This window comes from Portunus trituberculatus, chromosome 27, assembly GCF_017591435.1.
Source record: "Portunus trituberculatus isolate SZX2019 chromosome 27, ASM1759143v1, whole genome shotgun sequence".
Lineage (NCBI taxonomy): Eukaryota > Metazoa > Arthropoda > Malacostraca > Decapoda > Portunidae > Portunus > Portunus trituberculatus.
Genome location: NC_059281.1, coordinates 8,725,052 through 8,747,192, shown reverse-complemented (window position 1 = coordinate 8,747,192; position 22,141 = coordinate 8,725,052). Strand labels below are relative to the sequence as shown.

The 22,141-nt window shown below is 38.9% G+C and overlaps 1 protein-coding gene and 1 long non-coding RNA gene across 4 annotated transcripts in view; one reads left to right on the top strand and one right to left on the bottom strand.

The window, feature by feature from the left end:
• The first annotated feature begins 260 nt into the window (after positions 1 to 260).
• Positions 261 to 7,622, top strand: LOC123509486. The gene is made up of 2 exons (XR_006676199.1): positions 261 to 968; positions 7,050 to 7,622. It is a non-coding gene; the product is annotated as an uncharacterized LOC123509486 (long non-coding RNA).
• Positions 2,470 to 22,141, bottom strand: part of LOC123509485 (long-chain-fatty-acid--CoA ligase 3-like) — a 35,909-nt gene continuing 16,237 nt past the window's right edge. For 2 of the 3 annotated variants that reach the window (XM_045263782.1, XM_045263781.1), the window contains exons 2-13: positions 14,588 to 14,724; positions 12,614 to 12,826; positions 12,215 to 12,454; positions 11,734 to 11,926; positions 11,151 to 11,345; positions 10,705 to 10,841; positions 10,354 to 10,493; positions 9,054 to 9,180; positions 8,535 to 8,706; positions 8,279 to 8,416; positions 7,703 to 7,978; positions 2,470 to 7,326 (exon numbers count right to left, since the gene is read on the bottom strand). In XM_045263782.1, the coding sequence (XP_045119717.1) occupies positions 7,172 to 7,326; positions 7,703 to 7,978; positions 8,279 to 8,416; positions 8,535 to 8,706; positions 9,054 to 9,180; positions 10,354 to 10,493; positions 10,705 to 10,841; positions 11,151 to 11,345; positions 11,734 to 11,926; positions 12,215 to 12,454; positions 12,614 to 12,826; positions 14,588 to 14,722 (2,121 nt within the window). In that variant the 5' untranslated portion in view covers positions 14,723 to 14,724 and the 3' untranslated portion in view covers positions 2,470 to 7,171. Of the gene's footprint in view, positions 7,327 to 7,702; positions 7,979 to 8,278; positions 8,417 to 8,534; positions 8,707 to 9,053; positions 9,181 to 10,353; positions 10,494 to 10,704; positions 10,842 to 11,150; positions 11,346 to 11,733; positions 11,927 to 12,214; positions 12,455 to 12,613; positions 12,827 to 14,587; positions 14,725 to 16,603; positions 16,625 to 22,141 lie in introns of those variants that run through there. The other variant, XM_045263783.1, reaches the window with a different exon arrangement.

The window sequence follows — 22,141 nt, the reverse complement described above, 5'->3', positions numbered from 1 at the left end:
GTGTTGCGGGGTGGGTGTTTCAGTGTGTTTATGGGGTGTATAAGCAACACCAAACACCACACGGCCATCACCACTGTTTGTTGACGGAGCAGACGTGCACTCGGCCAACCACACTTCTTTCCCTCCTTACACACTAATCCCTTATCAACACCACTGCCACACCTTGCACACCTGTTCCTTGGTGCATTAATAACCTCCACCACCTCTGTCACGGCACTGTCACCTCTATACAGGCTGAAAATATAACGGCACTCCAGTTAGGTCAACCGTGTGTCCTGGCGGGAGGGAGGTGCCGACGCCATCATCAGTGCAGCTGTGGCTCTCGCAAGGAATTCACTCTCTTCTCCTTGCCCGCTATAAATTCCAATAATATGTCCTTGTATGTGTTAAATTATCAGTGTTTGAAAATTATCACGGAATTATGTGTGAAATATTTAGTGTTATTATGGTTTTAGTTTATGTTAAGATACAAGTTGCCGTGGGGAGCTTCAAAATGTCGACATTACTAAACTCAGCATTCACAACACAATAAATTCCAATACCATGTTCTTGCTTGTGTTGATTTGATTTGATAAGTTTATTGTTGAAAAAAAAAATACAAGAAAGGAGATGGGAGGAGCCTGCCACCCATCCCCCAAACAAATGTTCATAGAATACTAATGTATTGCAGTACAAAAATAAATAACCTTAAGTATATTTACATTATTTACAAAGATGGAGCAAAAAGTGGGAAATCCTTGAGGATGGCAGGGATGATGTCATTGTTGAAGAACCAGCTTATCATTGGTGGCAGGTCCCAGTTCCCCTGTGGGCGGAAATGCACCTGCAAGGGACACTCCATGACATAGTGGGCAAGTGTGCAAGTTCATGTGGGAACCAGTTATATTTAGGAGCAGCAAGTTTTTCTATATCTACACTGACTTTGTGAGGTCTCCAAGAGGGGGAACCAGAGGTGGTAACAACATGAGGTAGGAGTCAAGGACATCAAATTTGGTTAGTGATGTTAAAAGCTGTCTCAAGTAAGAGTTAGCAGGGGCCCTGGGGTTAGCATGAAGGTGGGCAAGGGAACACAAGGGTTGGCTGGCACCATTACATGCCATCCGACACAGTGCACGGCAGGTGATTTCCTGTATTCGACAAACAATGGTGGGAGGTCCAATTCTGCTCGGAGAACTTCAAGCTTTGCAGTCTTGGGGCAGCCTAAGATTACTCTCATGCTCTCATTCTGAATGTACTCAAGGGTTTCAGCTGTGTTGGACTATACCGAAACAAGACTGGAGCAGCATAGTCTATTAAAGCCCTGATAACAGAAATGTAGAACATCCTAAGCACTGGGATACCCACACCATAGCCCCTGTGAGCTAGCACTCGTAGGGGAGCAAGCCGTAACAAACATTGATTGTGAACATAGGTAATACAGTGAGAATCCTTAGTAAAACCGAGTTGAGCTCCCAAGTATTTATAGCACTGCACACGACTGATTTTTATGGAATTTATGCTTGGTGGTCTGCAAACTCAGGGAGTTGCTTGAAATTTAGTTTTATAGCACTGCACACGACTGATTTTTATGGAATTTATGCTTGGTGGTCTGCAAACTCTGGGGGTTGCTTGAAATTTAGTTTTAGTTTCATTGATGACAAGGCCCATGTCAGTACACGGACTCAAGATGGCTTAAGGCCGAGTTAAGGGTCCGAGGAGCATTACACTGTAGCAAGATGTCGTCAGCATAGACAATTACCTCTGTGCCCTGGGGAAAAGGATATCTGGCAATTTTATCCATAAGTATATTGAAAAGCATGGGGCTGAGTACACCCCCGTGCAGTGTACCCAAGTCAAAATTCCCTTCAACAGAGACTGCCCCCTGGAGCCATACCTTTGCCTTCCTGTCACACAAATAATCCCAAATCCACCCCAATAACTTTCCTTTAACACCCTTCAACATGAGTTCCTAAAGAATGACATCCCTCTTGGCCTTGTCAGGCAGTAGTCTGTGGCATTGTACGGTACTGCGTACAGTATGTTAGTTTTAGAAAATACATTCATTACTCTACCCACTGAATTATGAAAAAAAATATAGTAATTCCCTAGATCAGGAGTTTCCAATCAGGTATTTGCGAACCGTCAGAGGTTCACAAGGTTTCAATGGGTGCTTAGATGGCTGATCTAATATTGTTGTTTGCAGTATCATTGCATAATGAGTCGGCGTCAGTCACTAAATTAAGATTCTGTTCGATATCAGATTACAGGGGGTTCGGGTAGATGGTCTTGTAACTCAGAGGATAATTAACGAGAAAAAGGTTGAGAACCCCTGCCCTAGACGTATAACATCAAATATTACATGATTTGTTAAGCAGTTATTCATGTTCCTTCAATGGCTTGACATAATCATTAAATATAAGGCGTGTTTATTTAAATTTCTTATCTGCACCAACAGTTTAGTTCAGGAATTTCAATAAAATCCATCATACATATACCATATGAAATTTATTAATGATAAATGTCTATCAGTTATGCAAAAATAATACATATAAATTATGTACATTTGTTTCTTCCTAAGGCTCGTTCAATAAACCTCCCTCAATTTTTATTGCAAATTAAAAATCTGTCCTGGCCAGCATCAAATAATAAGAGAGTTCAATTAGTGAATATATACATTCCTTCATTTTGGTAACGATCCTGAAGATACTGGACAGAGTAGTGTGTGGGGGTTGTGTGAATCATGGCAACATCACTCTATATTTCCTTTCCCAAACAGTAATGTCTGCCAGAAGACAAGGTGAAAAAGTATGTACGTCATGAATACATATCACAATGATACAATGGCAAGCAATAAGTTATTTTCTTCAACATCTGACTAGAAGTGATCCTTAGCTAGTCATCTTACACACAACAGCTTACTTGTACATTAATGCTATGATCTTTGCCTTGAAATGTTCTAGACAAATCCATCATAGACAGCAACAGTAAGTTCTGAGATATTTTTTATAAGGCATTTGGCTGCTCTAGTGCTGGTAGTCATTTCACAGCACATTCTTGCCTTGCTTTCAATTATGCTTATGTGGATGCTTATGTGGATGACTTTGAGCCCTAAATAAATCACTAGATTACACAAAATTTGAACTAAGAAATCATAGAAACTTGCATAATCCAGTTTCTTCTAGTACGAGGATCTTATACTATGGTTTCACAGAGCACTGAGGTAGTGGCCATAAAATCCCACTCCTACACTCCAGTGACCAATCTTTGCACACAAAATGCCCTTGATGTATAAACCTAGGAGTAAAAATAAATATGTTTAGTTCCTTGAAAAATCAATCAATAAATAAAAATAAAGTATTTCCTAATCACACAACACACCCATAACAAAAAAAAAAAAAAAAAAAAAAAAAAAAAAAAAAAAAAAAAAACTAATTAGTGTGCCCAAATTCATGGGTCAATCTATAAGTGAATCTGAGCTGACAACATTTCACTCGTGACCCGAACAGTTGTAGTGTCAGCGGGTAGTGCCAAATCTAATCTCTCATCTACATTGCTGACCTTGCCTCCTCCAGGCTGCATTACCACTGTTTAAACTGTTTACCCAGACTAGAAGGTTAAAGCATCCCAGGTTATTGTCACAAATTAACAAGCTCCATAAGGTCAGCCTGGGTTAAACAAACCTGGTTATATCAAACTGTACTCTCACCAATCATGTTATTTCCTACACAACAGAACAATGCACAATAACTTTCAAATGATACAGGTTTATTTTGAGAGAGAGAGAGAGAGAGAGAGAGAGAGAGAGAGAGAGAGAGAGAGAGAGAGAGAGAGAGAGAGAGAGAGAGAGAGAGAGAGAGAGAAATTTGTTAGTAAGCAGTGTTTTTTATACTAGCCACACACATATACTAGTAACAATAAGTACTTCCAATGATTTACACTATTACTAAATACCATAAAACAACTGTTACAAATCATTGTGCGCCATATAAATAGTGATACAAGAAAGCAGCTATAAACCATTATCAACTGTAGGTTAAAAAGCAGTTTAGTTGTGGTTGTGGTCAGCATTAAATAACATACCTGATGGAACACAATGTGATGTCAGCAGGTGAGCAGAGTAGCTCACCATATGGATTGCAGCAGCACGTCAGCACAAGATGGCAGTACTTACAAGTGAAATGGCATTTGCTACAATGGGCTTAATAATACTCATGAAATGCTACAATGAGAATGGTGTGAAAATACATGAAATGAATCCTGACATTACAGTCTTAAGGAACTGTATTGCATGTGCTCTGGTCATAGGTACACATAACACATAATGTTGACATTATACATTTCCTTCCTTACTTCCCCTGATTTTGTGCAGCATTAATATGTATCATGATTAAAAGTTGTGCATGTAATGTATACCATGTCATCCAATAATATAGCACAAGATTCGTAATAAATAGCATGTCTTCATTATCTGTCTATGTAATATACATGATTTGCATTAACATCTTATCAGTCTCATCTAAAGATCTAAAAGTTAGCAATTCAATATTCCGTGCAACTAAGGATTTGAAAACTGAGACATTTCATAGTCTAGAGGCTGAATTCTCAAAATTGTGATTAATAACTGCATGTAAAGAATCTTCTACATTGTTGTTATTTTAAAATCAACTCCTGTAAAAGCAGAAGCTGAGTGGGTATGTTTCAATTCTTAGTAATCTATAAACAACCTCCAAACAGTGGTTCACACTTAGTTAACATGAACATTTAACTTTAAAAATGTACATATTACATTTTCTAAAAATTGATCTCTACAGATTGTTTTGTTCTGTTGAATGTACTGAAATGGAAAGTTCATATACATAACTATATAGAGATGATGGTGAACTAATTCATTTTCAGGCTTCTATAGTTTTTGTATTGTACATTACATTCCAAACATAGAAATGCATGTGTTGCTGTATCTGTAAGTGTGTGTGTGTGTGTGTGTGTGTGTGTGTGTGTGTGTGTGTGTGTGTGTGTGTGTGTGTGTGTGTGTGTGTGTGTGTGTGTGTGTGTGTGTTAATATACTACAGAGCTGCCTTGGGGCAATATATCTCTTCCACACTGACAAATCTTTCTTGTGGGTGCCAATTAATTAATGTAAGCTAAGTTTTGATGTGTGAATCACAAGGTTTCCCTGGCATCCTAGATGGTCTTTAAAAATCTATCCACTATAAAATTACAAACAGATGAATATTTGGTCCATTATTATCAACATCAAGACTACATAATTCACATTATCTGGGAGCAAAACAAACATACAACTTTACAGACTGCAAGACTATCATTTCAACAAAGAAATAAGAAACCCTGCCTTAACAGTTTTATCACACAAATAAAATAAGGAGGTTTTCGACTAGAAAAGAATATGGCTTTTTACTGGAATAAAATATTAACCCTTAATTCCACAAAAATTACTTGATAATTGTCATGTAACCTTTAAAGGCAGTGTATACATACTAATACAGCTCTTGTATTTTCAGTTTCATGGGACTTAATATTTAGTGGAGTTCATTATTCAATAAGATTCCCTGCAGACATATAGTAAAATATTTGATGATAACACATTTTGAAAGCCGATATCTAGTGAAACAACTGATCAAAATACATTCTGAAGAACTCTTCAAATGTTACTTGGTGCAAACAAAACTGTACATACTCACAGATACATTTCCTGGTATACCATTCTATGAATAACATTACTTGAAAATAAGTTACTTTAAGACATTCATTGTATCAATTTCTATTCAGTACCTGAGGAATTCAATGTGCTGCAGTGCCTTCTGACTAACGCTTATTGTACTGTTCAACTCTAACATGACAAATGCAATAGGCAACTTTTACTTCTCATTAGAGTAAAACTTGATCTTGTGCAAGACAATAGAAAGCCACAAGAGGATAGTTTGGAAACCAAAGTCTTGTTCCAGACTCTATCAAAAGCTTTTGATATATCTACGGCAACAACTAAAGTTTCACCAAAAATCTTTGAGAATGACTAAGACTCAATAAGAAGAGCAGAAGATTTCCAGTGGAGCTGCCTAGATAGAAGCCATACTGGCAATAAGATATAAGATTGTGGTGTTTAGAATGTAAAACTTGGAAGATTTAAGGGTGTGGGCCCAAAAGTAAGTTAAACTATTGTACTCATAAATGCAACATCAAGCTTTGGAATGAAAATGGATAGAGAAAGTAGGAGGGAACAGAAAAGAGGCTACTGTCAGTAAGTAATGAATGTAAGTTTCCAAAATATATGAAAAATTTGCCATACTTATTTCCAGTATACCAAGATCCAAAACTGGATAGAACTCTTCAGAAACACTCATAATGAGAAATAAAAGATCACACTACAGTATTTGATAAAGCATAGTTTTTTTTTTAACCTTTATGATATTTTAGGAAATAGGGATCCAATCTATGAAAACAATAGTCCTCTACAGAACATAACTTGTACAAATGAAGTTTTAAATCATTCCATCTGTAATGGAATAAAAACACTAGGACATTAATGCCTTTGACATTTACTTTTGTGAGGACAGAGAAAGCACTCGTAAAACAAGAAGATAGTAAATAGTGGGCACACCGAAATGCACACTTAACAAGACACTTGAGCTCTGACACAAACATAACACATCTAGTAGGAACAAACATCACTTGTAGCATTGTAACGTTCTCTTCCTTTACACAGCGAGTGTCACATGGGAAACAACAATCAATACTGATGCCAAACAAAGGCCAAACATGCAGTCCATTTCTGTATTGACGTGATAAAAGCAGTAGAAATATTAACACAACATTTTACAGGTTACCCTTACCGTCAAGTAAGGTCATAACCTGCCCCCAGACCAAAATTGTAGGAGTCACAAATGTTCTTAAACCAGAACTGGGACATAAAGGCCCAGCTCTTTACCAATCTGATAAAAGAAATATATACAACATTGGCAAATGAGAGAAAAGTCTTACTTGTTAATTTCCAACAGCAAACTACAAAACTCTAGTTACAATAAATCTAAACTTATAGATTTCATTTTTGGCAGAGCTTCCTGTTGATTAAGAGTACACCAAATGCACTCCACATCTGGTCATTACCTGCAAGGCGCCAACGATCCTGAGGGGCAGCTGTCACATCCCAGCCCAACAAGTGGGCTCCACTGAGGCTCTAAGAGGCGTACATACGATTGATGGCATCCTGATACTTCAGTTGGATGCTTTTACGCTTCAGCTTGAAGGCGGCAGTGACAAGACCAGTGTCTGGCGTCCAAAGTTCAGAAGAGAGGAAGAGTGCAGTTGGTAGCTCGAACTTTTCTAGTTTTGCTGCAAAATACAATTTTTGAGAATAGGTCAGAAGTTATGTAAGAAATGTCAAAACAAATTCATTTCCTGAAGTGCCACACCTTGTATGAGCAGATAGGTGATTACTCACTATGATAAGTCCTTTTAACATAAAAACCTTCACTATAACTCTCCTATCTCCCTTGCACTATGAATATTGTACAGATTGTAAATATTGGTGATATGTTGCCCAACAAATCATAATGATAACCTTGTTGGTTCTCTGTACATTAAGTGAAACTACAAGAGTACTATAAGATTGTATGTTCACAATTTCTTAGAGGTTTTTACTTTACAACCATATTTGTAAGCTTCCCAAGTAAACACACATATGCACAGATACATAGGCCATTCTTACCTTTCTTGCCAGTGGCCACCAATTCCTGCAGGAGAGCCCTGTTTATGTCTTCGTCTAAACACAGCTTCTCCCGCCGCAGGTCAAGCTTGCCAAGGGACCTTCCCAAATCCTCCAGATTCTTTTGTATTGGACACATAATAGCCACAATGTTATTCTTGCTGGAGTCACCATACACACAAATATTCTCCACTGAGGGGCACACCTTCAGCTCTGCCTCAACCTTCCCTAGGGATACATACTCCCCAAACTGCAACTTAACTAGGTCCTTCTTGCGGTCTGAAAATCCAGTTGTATGGGTATGAATTTTTGTATTATCATCAAGCTTCCCTAGTACTGATGTAAAAGGACATGTAATGGGATACTGTAATGATTTTAAAAGATAAAGATGAAAGAAGAATACCTAAGAAGATGGGATTGAATATCTGAAGTTTAGGGCAAAGGTGAACCTTCTAATGGACAGTGCAAAAAGAATAATATTTAGTCACATGCCTTTTGCCTGCCAAAATCATCATAATAGTAGCAAACATGATGATATTAGTATAAACTTTCTCTATAACTCTCCTCTCCTGTACATACCAATGATTTTCAGGCAACCATCTTCTCCAATTTCTCCAATGTCTCCTGTTCTGAACCACCTTCGTCCATCACTCTCAAAGAAGTCTTCCTTGGTTTTCTTTGGGTTCTTGTAGTAACCAACAGCAACATTTGCACCACCTACAAAAAGTTTATACTGAGTATTTTGACATTTTGAACATTCATTTATCTGCTAAATAATATTGAGTAATTTCTATGAAACCTAACTTCTATATAACAATGATTTTCTTAAACCTACCGATCACAATCTCTCCCCTTGGGAATGGCTTATCAGTGATCCTGTAGTTTCCTTCCTCCCAGTTGACCAGCTTGGCATTGCACACCTGCAGCGGGGCACCCACCTTGCCCACACTTAGGTCATATTGGTCCATTAAGGTGGCACATCCACAGGTTTCTGTTAAGCCATAACCCTGAAAGGTACACATACTATTGTGAAGTTGGAATTATTTACACTATAAATTCAAAGCAGTGTTATTCTTAGAGTACTCTACATTTATTTTATTAATCCACTTTTACTTCCCATATCTTCCCATTAAGGTATGATAATTGCCTTCCTCCATTCACCTGGTAATTCTTTCTACCTTTATGCAATATCCCATGATAAAAGCATACAATCTTTTCAGCACTTGAGGATTTCTAAGTTACCCATACATACAGGTACTGCACTTCTATACCCACATATGACATTAATACCATTTACTCATTCATAGACATTTAAAGTAGCTCTTACACTCTCCATGACATCTCCATGCCTTACCTGAAGCACTGGCACTCCCAGGCTGGCTCTCACAAAGTTGTGCGTATCTGGAGAGAGGGGCGCTCCTCCCACTGCCATTATACGAAGCCTTCCACCCAACAACGCCCTCACCTTTCTAAAGACAAACCTGCAGAAAAAGGGACACGTGAGCTGACAACAGAAGTGTTAAGATGTCCTAAATCCCTAGCAAGTACACTTGATAAGTTTGTTTCTCCTGTCTGATTGGTTACAGATTTATAATTACCATGGTTTGGTAAGCGCACAGGAAACAAATATGATACAAAAAAATACTAGTGAGTGAGAAAACCATGCAGAAACGTGTAAGAAGTTATAATTTGTCATGCAAGCAACACAAATTATACGCATTCCTAATATTAAAAAGTTTATGAGAAAGTTATACATTACTTCAGCTGATGTCACTAGTGGAGACTGTGGAAGATATCTATATCAGAATGAAAGAATGACGACACATAGTATGGCCACTTCCATCAAGAAAGGAGTCAGGGAGCTGAACATTAGAACCAAGCAGCTAAACAGATTCACACAAGTACGTCAGGAAGAGTAAAAATCATCAAACATAGAGCTATCAAGTACAAGATGCATAATATAGGGTGTAACACAAATTTCTGTGAGTACTGTTAGATGTGAAGATAGAAGTTATTCTAAGTACGAAATATTCTATACACATATACATTTTGAGGTTTTTAACAGCATTCTGAAATTCAAGTGTAGAAGGGTGACAAATTCAGTGGCCAGGCTAAGAGTAATAGATCAACCGATTGTCAATAAATTACTTGCTATTTCCTGCTGAGACAGTTTAGGTGTATGTATTTAAATTGTACTACTGCATATATTCAAGAAAAAACACTGGAAGCAATGAAATACACATATAATAAATGAAGAGTAAATGAACATAATTTTTCTCAACTGATTGACAATTTTACCCATGAATAATCTCACAGCAATACAATCCACAATGATGCCAGCCAGGCCACTGAATGTGCCACCAACCTACACTTAAGAGTTTCATAAGGCCTCAAAATGCATTACAATTAAGTCAATCCACAAAACAAAGTAAATTACTACAAAACAATTCAGAATTATGTCAAGGAGCTGAATGGTCAGTATCCTTATCCATTCTAGTGAGTTGTTTATTTCTAAAGCATAATCCTAAAACAGAGAGTATATGATTACTGATAATGATGTAATAAAATGATCACAAAAGGGATCCATGTTATGATGTTGCAATGAAACAACAAACGTGATTTCCAACACCACCACATTACTGGATTCTACTCACCAGTTACATATGGGAGTGTTCCAGCCACGCTGCATCCAATTCAACTTATATTCTAAGCCAAAATCAAAGAGCTTTCCCAACCAAGGTCCCTGAGCAGCAACTTTGTCCAGAATGCCTTTGTAGATTCTGTCCAGGATAAGCTGTGAAATTAAGAAAAGCAAACTTAAATGAAGAAAAAAAAGACATGAGATACAAATATAAAATGTACAATTCAATATTCCAAGAGAGATTGTCTCACGTTACAAAAACTGTGATGTTCTCAAACAAATCAATTAATCAGTATACTAAACAATCAATAACACTTTCTTCTTTGTCACTCAATATTCAAATAACTTATCAAACATAACCTACAGGCACAGCAGCCATCATAGTGGGCTTGAGGACGGTGCAGTCACCCAAGCATCCCCGCTTCACCTTGCTGGACCGATCCGTCATGGTCAGGGGTGTAGAGTATCCCATCGGCACACCAAACATCATCATCATTGACTCTGTAAAGCACACCATCATTCATGAACTACCTTAATATTTATATGAATCTTAAGTCTTGAAAAATATGTTTATGTTAAGCCTTTCACTTTGATACAAGACACTGGTGAGCAATGTATGAAATCTTTATAAGTAGTATTAAGAAAGTTGTGGATGGAAGGAATATATTTTTGCAATTTCTACCTACTTCTGACATCAGATGTGGCCATAAAATAAATAAAGATGTCTTAGAGTGACTGGTAATTAGGGAAAGATGTACCACGTGCTAGTCAAAGAGTTATGGCAATTTTTATCTCTTCTTTCTCACATACCTGCCATGAGTTCCAACACGTGAGCAAGAGGCAGGTACGCTAGGTAGACATCATCAGGCTGGACATCCAATCCAACTGCATAACCAATAACACCATTGACAAGATTATAGTGGGACATGATAACTCCCTTGGGGGCACCAGTGGATCCTGAGGTGTACATGATGATGGCAGTGTCCTCTTCATGTGGAGGCTCATCTACAAGATGGAAAGAAGAGTCAGGTATAAAGAAAAGTGAAGGAAAGGTAGTTTGAAAGAGGGAAAATTGGTATAAAGCAGTCTTAAAAGAGCAAATTATAAATAACTGAAGTGAGAGGTTTGAGATACAACTCAAAGGATAAGACATATACTTTTATTCAAAAAGGGATGGTTTGAAGAAGGCATAAATTTGAAAGTATGTATTAGAATTATAAATAAGTTCACACTGATTGTTAATATGAGAAAGTTAAAGGAGAAAATATTACATGAATCTGTGAACCATATGAGAGAAAACAAACACTATGATATCTATAACAAACGTAAAGCTTCATTTCTTGATATCTATAACAAACATAAGGCTTTCATTTCTTGTTACAGGATGACCTACCTGAGAATGTACTGCTTTCGCCTTTCTTGATAATGCTATCGAAGGAGTTAAAGATGATACCATCCTTGTAGCCATCTAGGGAGGTCTCTTTGAGCTGGTCTGAGAAGTAGGTGATGTGTGTTACATTGGGGCACTTGTCCAGCAATGTCTTGAACTTGGGAAGCAGCTCATGAGAAGTGATGATGTGCTTCACCTGAAAAAGGGTTATTAAGAATGAGACCAATGACAAATTAGCAATTACATGGAACACAGTAGAGGTGAGAGTGAAACTGAACATAAATGATATCTTAAATATGAACACCAAATATAAGTATCCTATGAACTAAAATACAAGTATCCCATGAGCACAGATAAAATTGCCTTGATAACATCATTACACCTTTTCTTATCCTGTTCATTATCACCAACTCTTACTTCTTTCACTTCTCACCATCACATCTTGCTCCTCAATCTACCTCTTCCTCCTTCTCCTTCCCCATACCTCTGTCTCATTGATGCCGTGTATTATTGCCTCATCTCCCAGAGTAGCATACAGAGTACAAAGGGGGATGCTCTGCTTGAAGCATCCCATAGCTGAGATGAGCCATTCTTTCCGCGTCTCAGCAAAGATGACAATGTTCTCCTTGGGTTGGTGGCCAACAGACCTGAGGCCCCTGCCAAAGTTACATGCCATCTTGTCCATCTCTGTGTAGGTCAACCAGGAGTATTCACCAAGCTCATACTGAAGGATGAAAAATAACCAGTAAGCATGCAGCCAGTTTTAACCACATACAAAACAAATATTTTCATAAAGTATTATTGAACGTATAGATTTTATACTATTCTCTTTCAGGCAGCCATCCCTCCCCCTGACTACAATTAAATCCCTGGCACAACTCACCTTCTTAAACACCTTGCCATTCTTCTGTACCTCCTCAGACTCTCTCAGGATTTGGCGAGTGCCCACAGCCCTTTTGTTCTTGTGTTTCTTACAGGCATAAGACATAGCAGCCTCCAAGGTGGTGATCTTAGCTTCACGAATCTCTATCTGGAAGTCATGTGGTGGGTCGTCGTTGTGGTAGCAGACACCTTCTGAGACAGCCACCTCCACAGCCTGAAGAAAGAAACATCGTCAAAGAGAGAATATGGATGCTATAGTCAGTGCAGCAAAAAAAGAACAAGATTTATGTTGATTAATTAATTAATCTAATGCATATGAGAATGGCTTGCATTCTGAATAGCTTCTGTGTCACCTCCGCTATTTCAAAATGCTCAATAAAACACTTTTCTTAAGATTCAAAACAGAGTTTTAGTTGCAGATTAACAATTGCAGTATCAAGAAGTAATTTCACATCTTAATTTAATTAAGTCTGAGATCTGTACACAGGTGTACAGACAAACATGGTGGTGGTGGTGGTGGTGGTGTCTAAGACTGTTATATACATAAAAAGCAGGTGAGCTTTAAAGAGCTGCACAAACAGGAAAGAAGCATTTACTTAATGATGAGAGAGAGAGAGAGAGAGAGAGAGAGAGAGAGAGAGAGAGAGAGAGAGAGAGAGAGAGAGAGAGAGAGAGAGAGAGAGAGAGAGAGAGAGAGAGAGAAATCAATGAGATTTTACCCTAAAAAAAAGCAGATGAGTGTCTGAAACTATAAGAAAAGACTAACAAGAGGATGGCATGTTGCACAAAATTTCAACAAAAAAAGTAGCTGGACCATGACTCTGAAAATGAAAAAGTAAGAATGGAGCCATCACAGAATATTTTGATGAGAATGATGAACAAGTTAAGAGATCAAGAGTGAAGTGTGTATATCTTGGTACAGACTCATATGAAAGTGTAGTCTATTCATGAAAGGATGACAAAAGAAAGGAAACAATATATACACACATCTGTGAGTGGGGAGGGGATATTGGATAACTGTCTGTGTGAGGGAGAGGAGGATGCAGAGAGAGGGCAGAGGAAGGAGAGAAGGATCAATATATACTGGCTGAGTTGCACTGTGGCACTATGAAGGAGACCATTCCCACTCATAGCTTTAGGCAATGCCCACCTCTGATGAATCCTGATCACAAACCTTAACTGGTGGCCTTGAAACAATGCACCTTACTGAGGGATAGAGGGCATGAGGTGCTGTGAAGATCAAAGGATGTGGTGAATTATATAATACTTGCCATTTGTAGGGAATAAACTGATGATGAACTAGATAGGGGAGTTATGCATGTAATAATGAGTTAGTAATACGAAAAATCATCAGATATTTAAGATTAGTTGCTCCTCACTGTTGAGCAACTTTGAAAGTACAGTAATCTTTGCTTTTAGAGTATCATTTACAATTTAATGTTTATTAATAAAGACCCTTGACTTCTCAAGGGGATGCATGTCAGGTCATTACACACACACACACACACACACACACACACACACACACACACACACACACACACACACACACACACACACACACACACACACACAGTCTTAACATCTGTGCAATGAGAGAGAGAGAGAGAGAGAGAGAGAGAGAGAGAGAGAGAGAGAGAGAGAGAGAGAGAGAGAGAGAGAGAGAGAGAGAGAGAGAGTTTGCATTTGTAAAGCTTTTTCACTGTTATGTGTGCTATGTCTGGAATGTGGAAGGCCGAGGCTTGTAGGTATAAAAGAGCTGATAAAGTCTGTTATAGTACGATCTGGTGAGATATAGATGTTTTGAATTGCATATTGAGGGCAAGTCTGGCCTAAAACACCCTAAGACACAGCATCCACACATACCACTAAAAAAAACTCATCAAAATGCAAAACACACCCAAAAGAATGCCACATACACCCAAACTTAGTCCAAAACGTTTAGAACACTCAAAATAATCTCTTTCTCTCTTACCCTTTTTCTCTTCATGAGTCTGCGGTCCTTCCATGGCTGCTGCACCACGGCATAGAAGGGGTAGGTGATGAGGTCATAGATGCACACCCCAGCCCGGATCAAATTCAGCCCCAGATTCAGTGCAAAGTCCCCCATTGCTGCAAAAGAAAAACGGGCCACAGTTATATGCTGAAGGTCATAGAAGGATTTTTACTTTATAAGATGAAAACTAATGGTAGATGAAAGGAATGGCCTTGGAAATCGTTAGAGTGCTTTAAAAACTATGGATGGAAATAATATGTGGTAATACGTGTACATATATATAAAGGGTTGGTGGCTTCTTACAGCTTTCCTTATTTTTTTAACATTCCCAAGTTCTCAAAATGGTGAAGATCCAGTTTTAGAATGTGCTTCACTGTTTTTATAGATCGTGGTATTGAAAGTGTGCTGGTCAACATTAATAGTAGTTAATGCTAGTACAACAGGAACAGTAAGTAACAGGGTTGGTCTAACAAGAAGGCTGGGGGAAATTCCGCTGGGATGATTAGCCAAGCAAATCGGGCGTGAGCAAACAAGTCTTCACACAGAATCACGCTTCACACTATATCTGCACCTGCTTCTCTATTACTTCTTTCTTTTGATTCTATTCCCGTTTTCCTTCACCCACACTTTTTTTGTTCTCGTCCTGTAATAGCGATGGCACTACAGTAACTACTACTACTACTACTACTACTACTAAAAAAACACCCACCCACCGACACACACACTTTTTTTTTCTCACTAATGATGTAACTAATTCCAGCTTTCTTTTTTTCATTTTTTTTTTTCACCCGTGCACGTTTCTCCTTCCTAGTAACATCTGAACTCAATCTCTTCATTATATATTTTTCTTCCTATTTTGTGGCTTTTCTCTACTACTCTTCCTCCCTCATGCATTTTATTATTTATCTCCTCGTTACACCAAACACCCACACACACACACACACACACAAAAAAAAAAAAAAAAAAAAAAAAAAAAAAAAATATATATATATATATATATATATATATATATATATATATATATATATATATATATAAGTATTTCGTGCTCAGTGTTCTTGTATCGAGTCACGAAGAGCATGCAGGCACGCAATTTTCTAATCAATCTTCAGTCGAGAACAGCCATGCAGGTTCCCGCGACTCGCCACCATGCATTGCTTACATCCCAGAGTGAATGCTGTCCCTTTCTTCAGAGCATGCAAGGACCAGCGCATTCACAAACGTTTCAAAGCCGTAACTCGACAATTTCTGGCATACCCTGGGGGTTTTATGGGTTGTTTCCATGATGGCGATTATTCAAACGCATTCTGTATCCTTAATAGGTAAATTGCTCAAAAGAACCCGACTAATCATCTCCGTGGCCTTAAAAAGTCCTTGTGCTTCAACGCTATTTATATCCGCACCACTTATACGAACCGTCACTTTAACGCCAAAATTATTCACTTAATGACACTGTGCCACCATGTACTAAGTACGCTATTCACACAACACACTATCCTACAAATCAACATCTACATTTGCCCTCACAATCAAGAGGAGGGCTCAGCCGTGCATTACACCTTTCCTCTCCAGTACCTCGGTTGGTGAAGTGTATTATAGTGAAATCGAAGAGTAAGAACCTAGAGGTATGTTGCTGTATGAAATCACCTTGTAATCCAATAAATCTTTACTAAACACTACGTATGTACATTTATCACAGTCACTCACGATACCACCAGTCACTATAATACATCCTTTCCATACCAATATTCAGAAACGCTTCCGTTTCACACCGCATTTTCAAAAGCCTCTAGCTGAAGTTAGACGGGTTTTTACAAGGTCATTTTAACGTCAATGACAGGAAAAACACACTTGAGAATCGAGCTTATCTCTTAAGAGTAGCTCCTGAAAATAGACGTGGTGAGAGAAAAGTAAAAAGTTTCCAGAATACGGGGCCTATAAACACACTATTGCCTAACACACGCTTTCCATCCACCACCACTAACTACACTGTACCGTCCAACAGCACCACCGGCTCCAGAACTGAGATGACTACACCCTCACCGTCGCCACCACACCTCCACACTCTCTCTATCAGCTTCGCGGTGGCCAGGGAAGAGATGCTTAAGATATACAATGGTCTAGACAGGGAGAGAGAGCAGTGTGTGATCACTGGTCATTGCTCTTTCCATCTCTCTTTCTTATCTTGCCCTCACCGAAAGACAAAGCTCGAAGGTTAAGATCTGTCACTTACACACGCACCCTCGTTTATACTACTTAGTTCACACCTGCAGTATAGACACTAAATGTTCGCTCTCTTTCACACACACACACACACACACACACACACACACACACACACACACACACACCGTTCAGTTCACACGTACAGACAGACACTCACTAAATGCTCGCTCACACACACACACACACACACACACACACACACACACACACTAATGCTCAGCCACCACACAGTCCACACGCACAATAACCCCACTAATACCACCACCACCTTCATTCCATGGTTTTGTGTACACACTTACACACCTTGACAACACACACACACACACACACACACACACACACACACACACACACACACTATAATGTCAGTTTTCGTAATACATTAACAACAATAACAACAACAACAATAATAATAATAATGATAATAGGTAAGAGATAGAGAAGAGTAAAGAAAAAGAGAGACATAATTGTTGAAGAGTAAAGGACGAAGGTAATAGCAGGAGGCATGGCGAGGGGAAGAGGAGGCGTGGGATGGGGGGTTACAAAGGGAAATGGGGAGGGGGTGATAGCGAGAGGGGGGAGAGGTGGAGGGAAGGACCGCCATGTCAACATTGGCTGATCACAGGATATTCAGGACAGTCCCAATTATAAGCTCATCCCAGCGTCTCCCTCCTGCACTCTGCTCTCCTGCTGCCTCCTGCACCTCGGTACTCCTACAAGCCAGTCACCACTCCTGCTACTCCTCTACAAATCTCAGATCCACAGCTTTAACAGTCGTGTCACATTCTAAACAGGTTAGCGTGGAAGGCGTCAGGTTTTCCACACTTGTTGCTCACAATATGAAGGTGGAAATACCGATAATAAAATGCAAATACAAGTAAAATCCATCAATAGTTACATATTTACACCTTAAGTCATATCAAAGGTTTTAATTTATTCTTTTTACGATTCTAACGAGATTGACAAGTGAAATACTCCTGACAACCCGGCTGAACATCTACGTGGCCTTGGAATCAGCAAGGCCACAATATGAGCAAAGGGTTTCAGCAACAGGCAAATACTTAGACTACAATCGGAAACCAAGATACTACGCGTTATCGCAACAAAGTTCAATCAAATTCTCTAAAAAGTTATAGTAAAATCTCGTTTTTTTTTTTTAAGTTACTCCTGATAATGGCGCTGGGCTGCGTAAGTAGTAAAGCGATAGTGATAGTCGTTATCTGGCTTCAGTGATAAAGGGACATGTTCCATTACGTATTCATTTTTCTTTTCTTGCAAGTCTCGTGTGCAGTGAACAATGGGTGGGGAGGAGCCTTAGTCTTTATTACATGATGCCTCTCACATTGATGCAGTTATGACGGTTGGTATTGTAAAGGTTAACAATAAAATGTCTAATACTACTGCTGCTGCTGCTGCTGCTGCTTCTTGACTTTCCCACGTGTGCCTTACAGTTCAAGTTCATCCACTTTTGAAGTCATCAGTAACACACACACACACACACACACACACACACACACACACACACACACACACACACACACACACACGGTCTATTTCAAAAATTTTCAAACAATAAACATAAAATATAATAAACCTAAGTATATGTACGTATATGTATGTATGTATGTATGTATGCATTCATGTATATATGTATGTATGTATATATATGTTGCAAGTGACTAGTAAACATTACTTCTAAATCATTAATGAGCAAGAAACGGCGGATGAGGACGAAAATAAGGCGATAGTGATATGAGAGAGAGAGAGAGAGAGAGAGAGAGAGAGAGAGAGAGAGAGAGAGAGAGAGAGAGAGAGAGAGAGAGTGGGGAGGTAAGGTCAAAGTCTGATTGTAACCCACGCTAAGCTGACACTACCAGAATCACACAACCCCTTATCTTGCGTTATCTCTCTCTCTCTCTCTCTCTCCAGACCCAGAAGAAACCAACGCCCACTAAAATAAAATACAAATCAACACACACACACACACACACAAGCAAGCAAGAAAAGGTCATGAGCGCCTTATCGAAGATGTTACAGGGACCACATGACACTTCAGTAATTACCTGTCCACCAAGAAACGCCGGGAAGAGAGCGGGAGGAAGCAAGTCAAGGGCGAGGGGGGGAAGGGAGAGAGGAAGAGAAAAATGTGAGGTGATAGTATAAGGTTGGGAGGAATAATGGGAGAGAGGAAATGGGAAGAAATGGGGGAGTAATGGTGGTGGTAGAAAAGGATTGGAGAAAATGGGCAGGAGGAATGTTAGGGAGAAAGGAAGAAAGGATAATGCTGAAGGATTGGAAGATGAAGAAAGGAAAGAGAAAAAAAGGAATAAGAGAGAGAGAGAGAGAGAGAGAGAGAGAGAGAGAGAGAGAGAGAGAGAGAGAGAGAGAGAGAGAGAGAGAGATTCAGTGTATCAGCCCGCGTCAGTCTTCATATATCTGACATCCATACACATCATCGTCCATCATCCCTTTCCATTAACACGTCACACACTGTTCATTAACACGTATAACCTTCCCCTAATGCTCTCTGATAACACCAATAACAAACCTGATTACTGAGTGCATTCCATTTATATACCGATCTGGTCTATGACTCTCGTTTTACTTTTAATTATAACGTTATCGGGTTAAAATATTAGGATAAGACGGGTTTCACTTAACAAAATAAGGGAAACTGCAAGGCCTACATGTGGCAGTCCCTATGTACCCAATCCCTTCTGTCCTATGAAAAAAAAGAGCAAGAGAAATGAGAATTAAAGGAAAAAGGAGAGGTGGGTAGAGATCCATAAGGGAAAGAGCCAGAGGAGAGAATAACAAACTTAAGAAAAAAAAAAAAAAGTCATGAATAGATAAGAGAAAGGGGAGACAAAGTAAGAAAGAATGGGATAATTGAAAGGAAAAGAGAGAATAATTGTTGGAAAGGGTATGGATACTAAGAAAGTAAGAAATGAGAGGGAGAGACAGAGAATAGAAGAGAGCTGGAAGGAGAAAAACTGGAGAGAAAAGGAGAGCTAAAAACCTGAAGAGAAGACGTTTGATATGGTGAGGTGCAGGATATCAAATCGAGACAAGAGGAGGAGGAGGAGGAGGAGGAGGAGGAGGAGGAGGAGTATTGACCGGGTAGCGATACTAGAAAGCAAAACAGGCCAAAGTATTGATCGAATGAGTTGATATTTAAAGAGAAAGAAAACGAACAGGAATGGAATGAGGAAGCAATAGAAATAAATGAAAAGAATGAACGACGTACAATAAAATAATTTTCAAAACAAGCTATATCTAAAAATACCTAAAAAAATACATAAACTTTAACAACATGAGTGAGAATGAACTATTAACAAGTACATGACAGCGCTAAGGGAAAAAAATATGTATGTACGCTCTCTCTCTCTCTCTTTGTGTACACATAAAAATATAAATCAAACAAGCACGCACACACACACACACACACACACACACACACACACACACACACACACCTGACCTTAATACTCATAAACAAAGGAATCACACACACACACACACACACACACACACACACACACACACACACACACGAACCAGAAAAAAATCGACAAACTCATCTAGATAATTGCTAATAGGGAGCCACGTGCATGCAAACACTACTCACTCGAACATGTGACGCTAAGGGTGCCCCACCCCCGTCTCTCTCTCTCTCTCTGCGTGGCAAGCAACAAGTGTCAGGAAGTTACGTATACATTCCAAAGTCAAAGGCAAAAAGTCGATATCGGTAAGTTGATACTGCATGTGTTTATTTTTTTTTTGTGTGTGTGACTAATATATTCCTTTCTTTCCTTTTTTTTTTTTTTCTTCAAGTCAATACTGAGTCCGTGCCAACACGCATTTTAACTTCATTTCCTTCTTTTCTTTCCACTCAATAGTCTTTCATCTTCAACGACTACTATTTCTGAAGTGATTTAGAACCACCTCAATTTTATCATCAGAATACGTAAGCATAAGGCATTGAACTTACATTCTGCACATTTATTCAAGTCATTCACCTTGTAAGTTAATTTTACTGAACACTTGACAACAAATAGAAACCAAAGGCACTGGAAAGCTAACTCATAACTACTCCATTACACACTTCGCTATAACTGGTGCCTTTCAAAATCTCACTCTGAAGAAACAATAGACTATATTAAGACTTCACGGGAATGTAAATGAGTAACAAGTAAACTAAAGTAAAATCACCAATAGAATCACCAAAGAGGATACAACTACTCCTTTCCTCACTTTGCTATCACTGGTGCCTTTTAAAATCACACACTAACAACACTAACACCATAATACTCAACTTGCGGCGCCACGGGAATCAAAATGAGCAATCAGTACAGTCACTAAATCACCAAAAAGGATATAACTACTCTTTTACTCACTTAGCTATCACTGGTGCCTTTCTAAATCACACTGAATAAACAACACCAATCAGAAAACAAAATCGCTAAACCGCAACCACAATTACCAAAAAGGCTCTAACTACTCCAATACTCAGCTATCATTGGTGCCTTTCTAAATCACACTGAACAAACAACACACCATTATATCGAGACGTCACGGGTGTCGCAATGAAAGGCCAGCGTGAAGGGAGTGTGCGTTCAGTGTCTGTGGTTTACTTATAGAACAATGAACTCCTGTAATTCCTGACCACTTAAATGTCTATCTCGTATCATTGTCATGTACCACTCCCGACACTTCACCCGACTGGTTCATGTCAGCAGGTTAAATTAGGTTAATGCTTGGAAATTAATATATACAAATAAATAAATAATAAAAACAGGGTCGCAGGAGGAAAACATAACAAGTCAAGGATGGAAAATTATGCTAAGGAGGAAAATAGTGCAAAGGGTGATATACGCACAAAGCATTTCCTTCCTCTCTCGTATTCTTCTCATTAGATATTTTTTCCTTACTTTTCATTCCTAAAATTACTCGTTTTGATTCCCTCCTGTCTCAGTGCATTCATCTCCTTCCTTGCTTTCCTTGTTTGAACATCAACCTTTACCCTTCGCCCATTTCTTTCTCTTCCTCCCCAAAATAAACGGAGGGAGGAGAATGGGGACGGGAGGAAGAGGGGAGGAGTGCCAGCCGCTAGCTCCCGGAGGCGACGGGGCCAAGGTAAAAGGAACAAAGAGGCAGACAGGAGAGGAAACACAAAGAGAAACTGACAGCAATGAGACAATGTAAAGAATTTTGGTAACGTAACATATAAAACATCACTTGAAAATAAAAACAAAACTACTAAGAGGGATAATTGATAAGGTGCCAAGGATATGATGAGAAATAAGG